The sequence below is a fragment of the Protomyctophum parallelum genome (genome assembly GCF_964188405.1).
Source record: "Protomyctophum parallelum genome assembly, chromosome: 11".
Lineage (NCBI taxonomy): Eukaryota > Metazoa > Chordata > Actinopteri > Myctophiformes > Myctophidae > Protomyctophum > Protomyctophum parallelum.
In genome coordinates, this window is record NC_139707.1 from 33698057 (window position 1) to 33713535 (window position 15479).

The following is a 15479-nucleotide window of genomic DNA, read 5'->3' on the forward strand; positions in this document are numbered from 1 at the left end:
TTACATATATCCTGAGCTTAAAGATCTGTATACGAGACGATATAGATTTGCACAAATTGTCAGGATTTTTCAAAAAATAGCAGATCTAACGGGCTGTATGCTTTTTAAGTTAATTATGCATAGTTCTCATTAAAAGCAGCCTTCATATCGACCTGTAGAAGTGTCGGGAGCAATTAGCGTGTCATCTTTTCAACCGTCTTTCCACACACGCTCATTAGCTAAACATCTCTTAATTGGTTCGTCTGCACACAAACAGCGCGCCGCTGCCTCTGCCCCTTCCTTTCATCGTGGCTCTGATGCGGTTCTGGATCAGTGAGAGTCTCGCTAATTATGACCACGTTGTTTCAGCCCAAATGGAGTTGTTTATCCCCGCTGTCGCTGGGCGGAATCCTCATGTTCAAAACCATTACTCTTCAGGAAATTAAAAAAAGGTAACCTGTGTTCCAATGGATCCGTGTGTGTATAGTGTGTATCCTACAGTTTATTACAGATTTATAATTATCTGTATAATAAATGTTCAAAATGTGTCCAACCATGGCTTAACTAAAATAGTTCATGAATGCTTTTAGATACTGGCACTTCCCTGGGTGAACACTAGAGGGTGGTCTTGCAGTTCCGGGAGGCTCAGAATAGGATTACTGAACTGGTTTGATAGGTGAAGGAGGCTGATACAATAGTAGAGATTATATATCAAGCTTTTCTATATGTTTGTCTTTTCAGGTGAAGGTTAAAGTGAACAAACACACAATATTGTCATGGGGTAAGTGATATATTTAGGTTAAAATAAGAAGTTGTTTGTTAAATGGTTAAAGTACAATAGGATTTCTAAAAACCCACACACAGACGTATTAGTTCAATTGCAATGGCCCTGTTCTCTTTAGCTCAAAAGGACCATTTATGTTTGTATCAGCCATGGACTGTTTAGAAAGTGGACAGTATATAATTTGTTCTAGCAGCATTTCCATGGACTTAGCAGACTGAAAGACAGACAACAATAATTCTTCGGTTTTCATGTACTGTATGACAGTTTACCCAGTGTATAGTGGTGTAAAGTAACGATACATTTATTCAAGTACTGCACTTTTCTTTTACTGTATTTCTTATATAATATTATTTATTTACTTCTACTCTGCTACATCTCAGAGGTCAATATTACACTTTTTACGATTATTCATAGTGCCGATTCGTGTATTTTTTGATTATTAATACAAAACAAAACACTTCCAAGTGTTAGTGTTGCTGATTAACAAGCTCACAATGCATCACAATGTGAGCTTGTGGATGTCCTATTTTCCAAGGATTTGTTATTTTTTGTGAAATCTTCCAAAATGGTACCACTACCTTTTGCGTAATGAGTATTCTGCGTGTGTTTTTTAATAGACTTAACAGAGTATTTCTACATTGTAGCAATGATGCTTTTTATATGTAAGTAAAACATGTGAGTGCTATAGATCACTGGTTCTCATACACTGGGTTGCGACCCACTTGTGGGTCGCCAACACATTTTTTTGGGGCCTTTAATTTTTTTGTTTCCTACATTTAGTTTTTATTTATACATATTTCAAAAGGTTTTCATGAATTAAACACAATTCCAGTAATTTTAAGACATTTAAAACAAATGTTTTAAGAAGTAGTGAAAATAGCCGGTTTTGGTGGAGTTTGGATCCCGGGCAAAAGTCTAATCTCCCCTTTGGGTCTCGACCTGAAACGTTTGGGAACCACTGCTGTAGATATAGAGTTAATCTGAGTTAATCTGCAACTGTAATTGTTTCCTTTCCTTCCCTGAGCCAGTCTTTCCTGTGAGTTTAATAACGGTAGTGTTTACCCAACGTAATGGCATCTGTTAAACATGTCCCGAGGCTACAATACAAGCAGTCGCCTGGCTGACTGGCGTAGTATCATAATGTAATCCAGTATAGCGGACAAACCAGACCGTCCGGTCGGTCGGTCGGTCGCACCCTTGTGTTTACCTGCGTCGTGTTGTCCCTGACACCAGACACCCGTGGGTGCTGCTGAGTCCCAGAGAATCAGACAAGGCCCCTGGGAAGGTTTAGGTAAGGGTGGGACAAACCATGCTCCCTCCCAGGCCTCGCGTTGTGGACACACACACACACACACACACACACACACACACACACACACACACACAACCTCCTTTCCCCTCATATGAAAGTGAGCGTGTGTTTTTTTATCCTTTTTTCTTTCTTTTGTAATGTCTGATGTGAAGGAATGTGTTGCTATATTGTCTGTCTTGAGGTGATAATGGATGGCTGTGAGCCATAGTTTCGCAATTAACACAATTAACACAATTAACACAGTAACCTAAAAATAGACCTGCCAATGAATACTGATGAAGTGAGCAAGGCACACTATTTCATTAGTAGGCTATGCAAACTGGTGTCTACTGTCTACAACTGCAATTCAAGGTAACATTCATTCTTGCATTGAAGATGAGACCACGACTCCAGATTTAACAACACAATAAGCTGTATGAAATAAAAATAAAAACACCCTCACCCCCGACTGGAGGTGGCCCTGTTCCCTCCACTGATTTTTACGTTTCTTCAGTGTGTAAACACAGAACGGAATGGGGAAATTCATTCAATTCCTGGAAAATGCAGGAGTCCTGCACGATATGTGGTCAAAATGCAGACCCCTGCAGGATCCAGGAGTGTTGGCAGCCTAGCCTGGCTAATAAGCCAGACCGAATCAGCCGCTGGCAAAAAGAAAATCTGCCTGCCGGCGGAATTTTATTAGCCAGGCTATTGGCAGCCCTGATCAGGACCCAATATTTATACTGCATTTGAGCCACGTCCATTTAATTTCACAATTCCATGCTGTATTGATGTTGGTACCATAGAATAACCGGCAAACGTTGATCCAAATAACAATTCCTCTAGTCTACATTATCTAATTTTGTACTGTGTAGACCTTGCAGATGTTTAACAATAATTTTAAAAGAGTTACGGGTCCATTTGGTTACCAACAGCTGGGGGACCACCTGGAGCCCTCTCAAGGACCCCTTGAGGTCCTCTTGTAGCCTACTTTTACTCAATTCCAATGCAGTTCAGTATGTCTACCTAGCGGTATTGCTACATTGGAAATAAAGTGCTTAAGGTGTAATGAGGAGGTGAGCTGATTATGAGCTCCCTGCACATTCCCACAGCATTATTGTAATCCCCCTGGACTCATTGAGTGTGTGGCAGCGTTCCAGGCTGCGCTGTGTGCACAGCCTATTTATTGTCCATCCTCGTATAGCGGAAACGCTCCGAACAAAAGATAATCACACAGTCGCAGTCGGACAGAAACCTCCTATCTCCATGCATATATTCTAACTTTATAACATCCTACGTTAATACCAAGGCCCATAATTTGTTCCGCAGACCACCATCTGATGAGATTTGGCATTGCAGAGGCCAAAACTAAAGAATATTTTGCTGTCGTTGGAGGATTTCGTCCACAATTCCATGCTGTATTGATGTTGGTACTATAGGAGAGATAACTTGCAAACGTTCAAAATAACAATTCTTCTACAATTGTGTGAGACTCCTTGTAAATGATGTAATGCAGATGATTAACAATATTTTATACTCTAAACTAAGAGTTCAATTTAGTTTCCAACTTTTTAGACAGAGGCATGCTATAGCGGAGGAGCGGGGCAGAACAATGCTTCTGAATAATGCAGTCCTGGACCTGAGATGAAGAGTTATAGGTCATGAAAAGCCAATGTATTAATTTAGACGACGTTATTAGCGTGGAGACTTCTGCCCACTGGAGGGGTTTTGTTGGGGGGAATGGTGTGGGGTAAACCCAGGCATTCATTTCAAATAAAAGGCTGATACATCGGCCATTGTTTGACTTTTATTACGACTCCGTTGTCGGAGATTATATAGATCTTTATCCACTTATTCTCTCTCCCTTTTTGTGCTTTTTACCCCTTTCTAATCGCAATTTAGTCGTTATGAACCCTGCTGACCAAAGGGAGGCAGTAAAGAGACCAGGATTACTTCATGTTTTTGTGAGGGTACCTACTACCTATACCCTAGGTGACACAGGGAGAAGAGGCAAATTTTATTTGCATGTTCTCTTGCAAACTAAATAGATTTATTCTCATAATGTGCTGCAGATTGGTTCCTATACGCTTCACCTTACCCGAGGAAAGTGAAAAGAACAAAGCGCTTAAATTGAAACATTTTATTATCAAATACAGTCAGTGAGTATTCTCTGGGGTTTAAAGGAGTGGAAAAAAGGCTATTACCAGAAACGTATACTGTAGCTCAAAATCCCATATCAGCAGTAATTTGTCAGAGGAGAAAATTCAAGCTCGCCGTACATATAAGTGCAGTGCTATTTCATTCAACGCTTGTGACTTGAAATCTTAACTTGAAACGTGTGAGACGGTCATTAGCGACATTGAAAAGTTGTGCACCCCCCCGCCTGCCTGAAAGCCAGAGCTTCAAATGGCCATCTTTTTGAGATGCAAATGAACCTTATTTCTGAATAAAAAAATAGATTAAGGTCTTTCTTAAAACTGTAAGCTCCTATAATGAAATGGATAGACACGGTGGGACTCTCATAATCTCTGAATGTGAAATGTTCTCCACCAAGCTTTAATTTGACATTCCTATACAAGTATTCATACTGTCTGTGCATGTGCCTATACCCTATATACAGAATGAAAGTGACGGATTCAGAGAAGGCTTTTTTTTTAAATGGCCTGGGATTTACAGTCTTGATTTACTTTGTCCTCCCTTGGCGGTGTGTCCTCTCTCTGTCCGTTGTCCTTGGTTGAGACACGCAACACATTTTGTTGTCGCTGGCGGACAGATCCCATATATATCTGGTTATCCGTATTTCAACTTTTGGATGTTTCCTCCCATTAATTAATGGCAGAGTAAATACATAAATAATCCTCCCACTACCATCTTTTATTTATTTGTGTTTTTCCGCTTACCTTTAAATTAGTCACAGGATATTTGTTTCCACTATAATCGATCCCCCAGTCGTTGCAAGTAGTAATCACAGAGCCTTTATCTGCTTTAGCGAACATAATGCTGGCCGACATACCCCGACAATGATACATTTGTATTTGGCTGTAGACCCCCTATCAGAACATGTTTTGTGCAAGGGAAGGGAAGATTTGTGTTAAATATAAAAGCTTGTAGATCTGCTATCTTTGAATAGCTAACTTCTCAAGTAGTTTTAAAAGCAAGTGCTCGCGTAATTTAACTCATATTTCACTTGTAGTCGAGTCATTATTTGACCAGGAATAATCTATCTTAATTTTACTAGTACTGTGGTTGAGTACTTTGTCCACCACTGTAATTTCCCATCCATCATAGTCCACCAGCTGTGCCAAATGCATGTCCATCAAACTGTCCACTATGTCCGTCTGTCCACAGTCCATCAAACTGTCCATTATGTTCGTCTGTCTGCAGTCCATCAAACTGTCCACTGGCACTATGTCAGTCTATCTGCAGTCCACGAAACAAAATGTCTTCAACTTCACAGGTCCGGAGACTTGTCTGTTTCGTGGTTCTGTTTTCACAGTGTTTTGGCCATTTCCTTCTAATCAAGCATCAACGTACCTTGCTTAACGTCTTAAATAACTTAGTATAGTTTTCCACCGTTAACTCATTAATAACTGTCACCATTTTGCACAATATCGGCAAACCCTGGCGACAGTAATTTTCTCGCTTTCGACCACCCCCTTTCCCCTAGCTTGGTGCCCTATAGTCTGCACCCCCTAAACCCCTGTGCATTAAGCCGGGCCTGACTGGGGGTGCTCAGGGGGTCCCCTGAAATGAAAGACGTTCATGGGAACCACATTCTATAGGCAGCATCTCCACGGGGGGCAGCAGCAGCAGCAGAGGCGTCGCAGCGGGTTCTTCCTCTTGTAGCGCGCCGCCAGACGGAACTTCTCTCCCGACACCTGCACGTAATCCTGTGTGCGCTCCACGTTGCTCTGGATGTGGTCGATGTGAGCGCCCTGCTCCTCCACCATCATGAAGATGTCCTGGAACAGGTCCCGCAGGTCCTTCATGTTGCTCTCCAGGTTCAGCAGCTCCTGCCATGCATGGGGAGAGGGGGGGACGTGCGTGAGTTGTGGGAGGCAACTGAGGGTTATGGTGCATTCACACGGGCAGATGCAAAGATACAGGATACAGTCTACCATTCATTGTCAATGGAAGCCAGCAATGTGAAGCTACAAAGCAGTGTTTACTTTGTGGCGTTGTTCGATCTCGGACAGCTGTGAGCGCGTTATCCTGGCGTCGTTCAGGAGGTTCTCGTTGAACACCTCCCATTTTCCCGTGGCCACCATTTCGTCCACCTCGTCCTCGGTGACGTCACGTCCCAATACCTCCAGCTGTCTGATGATGAAGTGTTTACAGCGGTCCTGCTTGGTCACCAGGCCTTCGTTGTAGCGACGCATCACCTATAGAACACGCAACAGCAGAACATAGACATTTCACCTATACTGTATGTCACTGAACACCCGATCTATAGGCTGGTGTCTGGAACGCTCAAAATGCCTGAACAAGTCAAATGCTCTCAAATGCTTGAAACTCGTCTATAAATCTAGTCTATAGATTTAGAAAACAAACCAGCGCCATTGTTCTTGTGAGGCATCATGTGTGTTGGTATTTGTGAAATATGTGCGATATCATATGCACAAGGTTTGACCCACACCCTCCACATGTACACAAAGTATAAGCTGTGATATCATATGCACAAGATTTGACCCACACCCTCCACATGTACACAAAGTATAAGCTGTGATATCATATGCACAAGGTTTGACCCACACCCTCCACATGTACACAAAGTATAAGCTGTGAGCATAATACTGACAATGTGATCAGACTCGAGGATAACAGGATGTGACTGTTGAAATACAACTGTCATCATGTCTGTTAGAACGTTTGAACAATTTCTATTCATCCGTATACCTGCCCTGTCCTACTTCTGTATCAGTCATCATGCCTCGCATGTCTTTCTGTCACATACAGTATCGGGATATTCTCTGTGCGTCCTTTAAACTTAAACCCTAGTTGACCCGGGTACCCCAAACAACATGTGTGGGGATATGTTGGGGACTGCGTGTGCAGTCTCAATATTTGTAAACAAATAATTGGCCTATAAGTGCTATTTTGGCTCCAGAAATAGCTTTCATGGTTTAGCATTCAGACTTGTTGAAAGTGTCATCCCTAGTCAAAAAAATAGAATTCTATAGGATTATGAACATTTTCAAATATTCCAATAGAATTACTATAGGATTATGAAGTTCCTATGATGTTCATGTATACTGTAGGTCCGGGTAGAACAGTCAAGCTCTCACCTTTGGACCACAAGTTCATTGGTTCGATCCCGGGCATCGCCAACTCAGTGTATGAGCACCGCTTGGGTGCCGTATGTGTAAGAAGATCCTATTGGATTGGATGCACGTGGTTAGTGTTAGCGTTACTGTTGGTACCTGTTGAAAGTGGCGGTGCAGCGCTGCGTGCTGCGAGCGTTGGATGCGCGTGTTGACCGAGGCCGGCCCCAGCGTGTCCTCTGTGCTCTGGGCCGTCTTGGCCAGAGCGTCCAGACGGCGGTGGAGGCTCTCCGCCTGCAGCTTGATGTCCCGCGTCACGCTGCTCTCCTTCTTCATCACGCTGAAGCGACGCATGGTTGCCACCAGAGTCTTCTGCTGCTGGCTGAACTTAAGGACCTGCAGGACATAATACTGTAGTTAGACAATAGACATGTATAGAGTCTTCTGCTGCTGGCTGAACTTAAGGACCTGCAGGACATAATACTGTAGTTAGACAATAGACATGTATAGTTAAAATACACATGGTCACTATCAGAGTCATCTGCTGCTGGCTGAACTGAGGACCTGCATGGGGCAATTGAGTATATAAACTAGATGGCGGACTGCCTACTTCTGCATATACCCCCCCCCCCCCCCCCCCCCCGTTGTGCAACAGTCCTGAACAGAGCGACAATATTATTATATCAACTGCCAACTTGGTTATAATGGTGTGTCTCGAGTCTCTCGACAGCTTACAGATCTGTTTATTTTGGGCACATATAACGAGACGTTATAATACTCAGCATTTTGAAAATCAAATGTAGCCTATTTGTACTGTAACATTGCCTGGTCATCATACACTTGCTAAGTTGCTTGTTACGTGTAGCGTTTACAGAGTTATATCACTTATATGGATCGTTTGGTGACTGGTGATGTTGATTAATGATTAGGTTATTCATCGCAGCAAGATAGCTCAGTGAAACATGACGAAAAACTGACGCTTCAGCTATCGTGTGATAATCCGATTGATTTTATAAAACATTTACTTAATTTGAAGGACCCCCATGACCTAACCAGACACCTAGCCATGTGCCGTACCTCGGTCTCCAGCCTAACCAGACACCTAGCCATGTGCCGTACCTCGGTCTCCAGCCTAAACAGACACCTAGCCATGTGCCGTACCTCGGTCTCCAGCTCTGAGATATCATCGCGGATCCGCTGCGTCTCTGACAGGAAGTTCTCAATGACTGGCTCCTCCTCGAACAAGACGGCCTCCGGTTGCGTGGTGACCACGCCCACCCGTACGGGGTCGTCGGGGTCATGGTCGAAGGGGCTGGCAGTGGCCTCGCTCTCCCCCGCCTCGCTGAACTCCTGCGCCCGCTGCCGCAGCTCGTCCAAACGGTCTCTCATGGCGGACTACAGCTGCTTGTTGTCTCTCGGGACTTAAATGTTTGTGTATGTGTCCTTCTCGGGACGCTAGATCCTTAGGGAACTGGTTGGGTGTGTGGGACGATAAGGGATACAATCAGATTATTTACTAATCTAGACTATTGGTAAATGGTGCATTTATATAGCGCTTTTTTATCCAAAGTGCTTTACAGGTACATACAGTAGATTGTGCATTACAGTACATTCACCCATTCACACACACATTAATACACCGATGGCGGAGCAAACCATGCAAGGGACCAAACTGCTCATCCGGAGAAATTAGGAGTTCAGAGTCAGGACACTACTCTTCTCACTAACTCTGGGGGAGCCCGGGATCAAACTGGGATTGAACTGGGAACCTCATGGTTTTCCCTAGCCTTGCGTAAGCCAGCCTTCATCTGCCTTTTCAATGCATATTGCCCCAGGCCCGTCTCAATTGTGGGAGGACTTCACGGTCAAAGTGGTGACGAGCCAACCAGATTACTGTGGAACCAGGCTATAACCAACCAGGTTCCAGTATGCAGATATGGGGCGAGACATTGCAACAACACTGACAGGGACAAGACTAATATCCACGCAGTGATATTGGTATTGCTATGCGAGGCTAGGTTTTCCCATCCTGCTGCTCTATACCGGCCACTCTACCCCTGAGCCCCATTGGCAGTTGCTTTGTTTAACCACTTAAATGTTACTTTAATGTTTTTCAGGCCAATGACCCCTTAGCTGAGGGAGAGATAAAGCAGGGACTCTCCCATTACATAGTGTAATAAAATGTTGTTGCAGATTAATTTTCATTGATTTCATAAATAGAATTTGTAGACTTGTTTGACAGCACTGTCATCAGTGTTGAGTTTGATTCATGTCCATGTGTATTGTCAGACATTGGAAAGTTAAAACCCTCAATACTTAAACTTAAACATGTACTGTAAGATGTGTGTCACTGATTAATTCCCCCCGAAAATAAGAAAGAAAGTATATGTCCCTTGTCGGTTCAATAAGGGACACGTCTCCAAATGGAATATCAAGTTGCAGTGCAGGCAAACACAGCTGGAGATGAGTGTTCAGTGTACTCTGGCGTGTCCGCAGTGAGTCAACGCTTTATCAAAGTTTGTTTGCAGTGTCATAACCGAAATACGGCTCAGGCATAACTGATGAGGCATGTCCGCATTCCGCCAGGGAACACGGGGTTCTTGGGAGAAGTAAAAATAAAATACAGTATTTTTAACTATATGAAAACAGCAGCAGATGAATGAGCACAAGGTCTGTATGCATGCATGCATCATCGGTTGAAATCAACTTAGGCTGCCGCTTTTTTCCCCCTTTCCCACGAGAACTCATGTTTGTTTTTGAACCGCAGAGTGTTTCCCCCTGTGCGTGCAATCATCTCCGCTCATCTGAGATGATCACAACCCTAGTTGTGGCCTTCTCGGGGAATACACACATGACACACACACACACACACACACACACACACACACACACACACACACACACACACACACACACACTGATTTGACTGCTGTGTTCAAAGGTAAAAGTGTTTTTAAGTAAATCTCTTGACAACTGCTATTGTCCATATTTCACTGACAACAACAGTCATCTCAGTCAGGCTTTGTTTGTATGAGTTTTTCCCCATAAAACGATTGCCCTGGTTCATCATATGATGGTGGCGGGCAAAAATACCCCATTTGCAAGCTCACAACTCGTCGCATCGTGATGCATCAAATGCTTACAACGACATGCCCACAATAGAATACATGGCTTTTGATGATTACATCATATGGCAGCAAAGTCTATGGACTTTAATGTGTTTAGGGCAGTAAAAGATGATGTAAGACGTCATGTGCCCGATATAAATACAGTGGGTGGCCCTCCCTTCAAACAAGTTGGTTTTGTTTTTGAGGGGCGCAAGCCCCTCCTATACACAGGTTTAATGTTTGTCTTGTCTAGACAAACATTAAAAACGCCATTGACAAATGACAGTTTAATGTTTGTTTTGTCTCGGCATCGGCATGATGTCATATGTGATGTGTTGGTAAAGTGCACCTCACTTCACATGGGTGTGATTTCTAAACATTAAACCAATGAAAAAGTATTAACAAGAGCTTGTGTAAAATAACTACATTGGAACACAGAGGTTATTAACAGTACTGGACATACAAGGTTTCCTCCAGCCAGCGACGATATTGTGACATGTAGATGTGCTTTCTGTGAATCAACTGTGACACGTATTTAGAGAGAGAGATAGAGAGAGCAGAGCGGCCATGATGAAACAATTGCGATACAAGAGATAGTGTCTGGGATTCCTGTGACTACTCAAGTGTAAATAGCAACAGCATTTCTCTGCAATCAGACTGAAAACGAGGAGGAGTTGTCCGCTGTAGGCCCGCTAGGCATTTGCACTGCACACACAGACATCAAAGGAGGCTTGAGCCCCTGCTCGGCTTTTACCCGTCTGTGAAACAACGTTTGCCGACTCCAGACCATGAATGCACCATTTACTATGCTGAAAGAAATGCCATACCCGAAGGCAGTATTCAGGAGAATTGCCTTTTTCCAAACTCTCCCGAACTTGAACCCAGCATTTTGTGTCGAGATAATGTTTCCTCTGTGAAGAAATCCATGTTGTATGCCACAAAAAGTCATGCGCTATGAGCTTGTATAAATACATTCTTCCAAATCTTTGAATATGATAGGCTATACATGTGTTTTTGAAGCGTACATTTTTAGCTCAAATCTTTGGAGGTCTCTGGCATGAAACATTTTCAGATGGGGGTCCGCAACCAAAAACATTATGTCAGAGGTCCTTGACATGAAAAAAGGACCACTGCCCTAAGAGGTGGCGGTCCGGACCCCCAACTGAACACCAGTCAAGCAGTGGTCCTCAAACACTTTTGGCTCAAGTCACTCCTGTCAATAATATTTTCATCCGAGGCACCCCTAAATTACATTGTTACATTTATGTCACATTACGCTACATAAACATGTCTATTATGTTCCCCTAAAATACAGCATGTCACGAGGAAAACATCTGATTCCATTACGACAGATTGAACATAACTTTACAGCAGTTCCCAAACCTTTTTGGCTATACACCCCCTGTTACATCCTGACCTAGCTGACACCCCCCCCCCCCCCCCCCCCACATGGAAATATAAATTGCACATATATTTCCTATTTATCCATATATGCACATATGAACCTGAATATGACATATATATGCAGCATGGGCTATATTCTGCATATACTTGCCATATATTGACATATGTTAATATATTTAAAATAATTCCATAGCACCACCTTTTCATGTTGCGCACCCCCTAGAAGGCACAAGGGGTGCACGCACCACAGTTTGGGAACCACTGTCTTAAGGGTTCCACGGCACTGAGTGAAGTGAACGTGTTGATTGGTAGCGATGTGTTAATTTGGTGGGAAAAATGGAGCAACTGCAAACTACACCCGATCCAATTACCACCGGATAGGTTTCTGCGTCTGCCATTGACATATAAGCACATATTTTTCTCAGCTTAGGGGTGTGTGTGCTGCATGGTGTAACCATTACGGTCTCTCGGGGGCAGATCTTATGAATGTAAAAGTTTCTATTGTTCTCTAAAGCTGTCAACGGCGAAGCGAGAATAACTAGTGGCTGATGTACTCCAAGGTTCCCCCCATCCAGAGCTTATTAAATGAAAAACACAAACAACAAATCAGCTCAGTCCTACGGCACCTTTGTGTGTGCATGCGTGCGTGCAGACACACGTGTGTTGTGCGTGTGCAGGTGGACATTCGGAGGGCTGTCTCCCACTGTATGCGATGTATTCTCTGCTGTTATGTTGTCAGTGGAATCACGAACACAGACTGTCACAGCAATGTGATCAAAAGGCCTCAAAAGTGTCAAAATGTCTCCCCTGGTCCATAGTAGTTAAGATATTGGACTTTCATGCGGGGGACCCAAGTTCGAATCCCGGGTGTTAATCAGGCTGTTACCCCCCCAAAACAATCATATTTGAACTAGGGACCCCCCACCCTGAAAAGCACTTAGAATTTAGAACAGTTGAGTCATTACATTTTGTTTGACTTGTCCCACAGATTTATAAAGTGAAAATAGCCCATCTACACACCTCGCGAGTGAGCTTGTAGATCTGCTATTTTCACATTTGTTTTGCCTTTTTCTCGTGAATGATTTGACAATTAGGTCAATGTTTGACCAGTTAGTATAGTTTGTTGATTACTTTTGATGCAGTAATGGTATTTTTTTTTCTGTCTGTTGTTTTTGTACAGACATTAACAATTACTTTGGGGACCCGCCCCAAAATCATGTGGGGACCCCACTGGGGACCCTGATCCACAGGTTGAGAAGCACTGATCTCTACAAAGACACTTACCTCGGTACTGCTAGTGATCTATGTCAGTCAGTATGTTGTAGGGTCTATGTTCCCACGCAGAGCTGACCAGCATGACACAGCCTCATGGTCCAAATCCATGCACGCGTTTTATGTTCAACTCCACCACACTCCACCACATCACTTTCCCCCATAGTACTCCGGGTCATACTCCTCCTCCTCCTCCTGGTTTTCCATCCATCCGTACCTGCCGGCCGTTCATCGGCTGTGAAGGACAGGTCGTCGTCGTTAGAGGCCCATCGTCGTCATTACACGACAACTAACGGAATAACGGCTTAAGTTAACGTGACTGTACAGACGATGATAATACAATGCTGTTTAAAGAGGACTCCAAACCGCAAGAACTCTTCGGAGTCTTCGGATTTTATTTCAAGCTGTGCCACGGTTTTAAGTCATCTTGTCTAAAATCTTCCAAAATTGAAAAAATAAATAATAACAGATCTACAAGCTCTCTGCCTGTCACAATGTGACACGTTGTGAGGTTTAGATCTGCTATTCTTAGCTGTTTTTTCCTGACTTTGTTGAATCTCGACTTTAATTCGAACAAACTTGTCACTAAAACTACTAAAAAACTAAACTAAAACTAAGCCTTTTCAGAAAAATAACAAACTAAAAAACGAATTTTAACTAGCAAACCGGCTTTATCACAACTAAAGTGAAAATGAAAACAAAAAGTAAAGTAACAAAAACAATGGAGAAGATTAACCTTGCTTGGTTTCAGAGTTATCAGTTAACAGGACCGGATAACAGTCGACCAGGATATGCACTCAGGAAAAGAAAAGGAAAAACACTTGTGGATGAAAATCTGGTGTAGCCAGTCTGAAGCCCCTCCCCCTTCCTCGTGAAGTGGGCCAGGCCTCTGCCAGTGAGCCGGGAGCTGAGCCAGGCCTCAGCAAATGAGCGAGGAACTGCTTGTAAGCTGAGCAGTGCTTTGCTGCCTGTCGGGCAGAAACCTCATAACTCCATTATTTCAACTTATCTTTAACTTTCTTTTATCCTTCTATAAATTAACGACCAACTACTTCATCATAGTGGTTCCCAAACCTTTTACCCCAAGTCCCAAAAGAGAAATCAATACATTTGCGAGGTTGCAGATCTGCTATTTTTATAACTTCTTAAACATTTGTTTGCTAATTTCGATTATTTGCACTGTTATTTGTGAAATTATTTGTGATTATTTTAGATTTTTCATGCGTACCTCATGAAAAAGGATGTGGAGTTTCGTGGAAATCTTTAGAAAAACATTTAATAACAATAATGACAAAAATGTGGAAAACCACAAATAAAGGGATCACTTGGGACCCATGGAAATGGATACGCGACCCACAAATGGTTTCGACCCACTGTTTGGGGAATGGTGCACTCACTACATTGTCACACAAAAATAGCAACATAGCAGATCTACAAGCTCACACCATGTCGAGGTGACACGGTGTGAGCTTGTACATCTGCTATTTAAAAATATATATATTTTGACAGTGACGGTGAAAGTGCGTCTGTGGGTTTTTATAAATATTGAACCATATTGAACCATATTGTACAAGAGTTTGTGAGAAAATAATAACCACATACAGTACAGTTATAGGGTCCATTTGGAACATGGTCTTTTCTTCACTTTCTTCTTCCTGAAAAGTATAACCCTTTTGCTGGACATTTTGAGGTTTCCATGCGTTGTGTGTTTATGTGGAGAAAGCCACAGTGACGTGATAAAGTAAACCACAGCCTGGGGAGAGGCGGCTTGTCCTCTGGCTGGCAGTGGTGCCAAGTAACCAAAGTACCAAAAAAGTGTACTTTAGTGAAGTGTAGTACAGCTTTGAGGTACTTTAACTTTACTTCAGCATTGTCCAGTTTTAAATATTTTCTTTTTGTTCTATTATATCTCAGAGGGAAATGTTGTATGTGCTATGGCACTAAGTTATTTAAAAACGTTTTGACTGTACCCTGTACTGATTACATTTCTGTTTGACTGTACCCTGTACTGATTACATTTCTGTTTGATAGTACCCTGTACTGATTACATTTCTGACAATATAGTATTCAATCAATCAATCAAACGTTAACCAATTTATCCTTATTTCATACTTTTCATACATCGAAAATGTAGCAAAGTTGGACACATTTTTGAACAATTTGAGTACTTCTTTCTCAATTTTTTCTAAGAGATTAGTTCTACATTGTGTCATTGATACTTTTACTCAGGTAAATGTGAGTACTTCTTCCATCGGTGGCCCGGCCCTGGGGTTGAATTGGGAACAGAACCGCACAATGAAAACGGAGCCAGCGGTAATGCATTGTGCTCCATTGTTGAGGACACAACAATAGGGGATTATAGAGGAAGGCGGCCGTGTGTT

General features: G+C 42.8%; 1 protein-coding gene across 2 annotated transcripts; it reads right to left on the minus strand.

The window, feature by feature from the left end:
- Window positions 1–4179: 4179 nt before the first annotated feature.
- On the minus strand, window positions 4180–13884 carry stx19 (syntaxin 19). Of its 2 annotated transcripts, XM_083777092.1 has the most exons (6): window positions 13835–13884; window positions 13111–13333; window positions 8477–8786; window positions 7475–7711; window positions 6224–6436; window positions 4180–6067 (listed from the first exon to the last, which is right to left on the minus strand). In XM_083777092.1, the coding sequence occupies exons 3-6, from the start codon at window positions 8702–8704 to the stop codon at window positions 5831–5833; spliced, it is 915 nt and encodes a 304-aa protein (XP_083633218.1). In that variant the 5' UTR covers window positions 8705–8786; window positions 13111–13333; window positions 13835–13884; the 3' UTR covers window positions 4180–5830. The 2 variants fall into 2 exon arrangements, with proteins under 2 accessions (XP_083633218.1, XP_083633217.1); XM_083777091.1 differs by having other exon boundaries at window positions 13111–13872.
- Between the last annotated feature and the right edge of the window lie 1595 nt (window positions 13885–15479).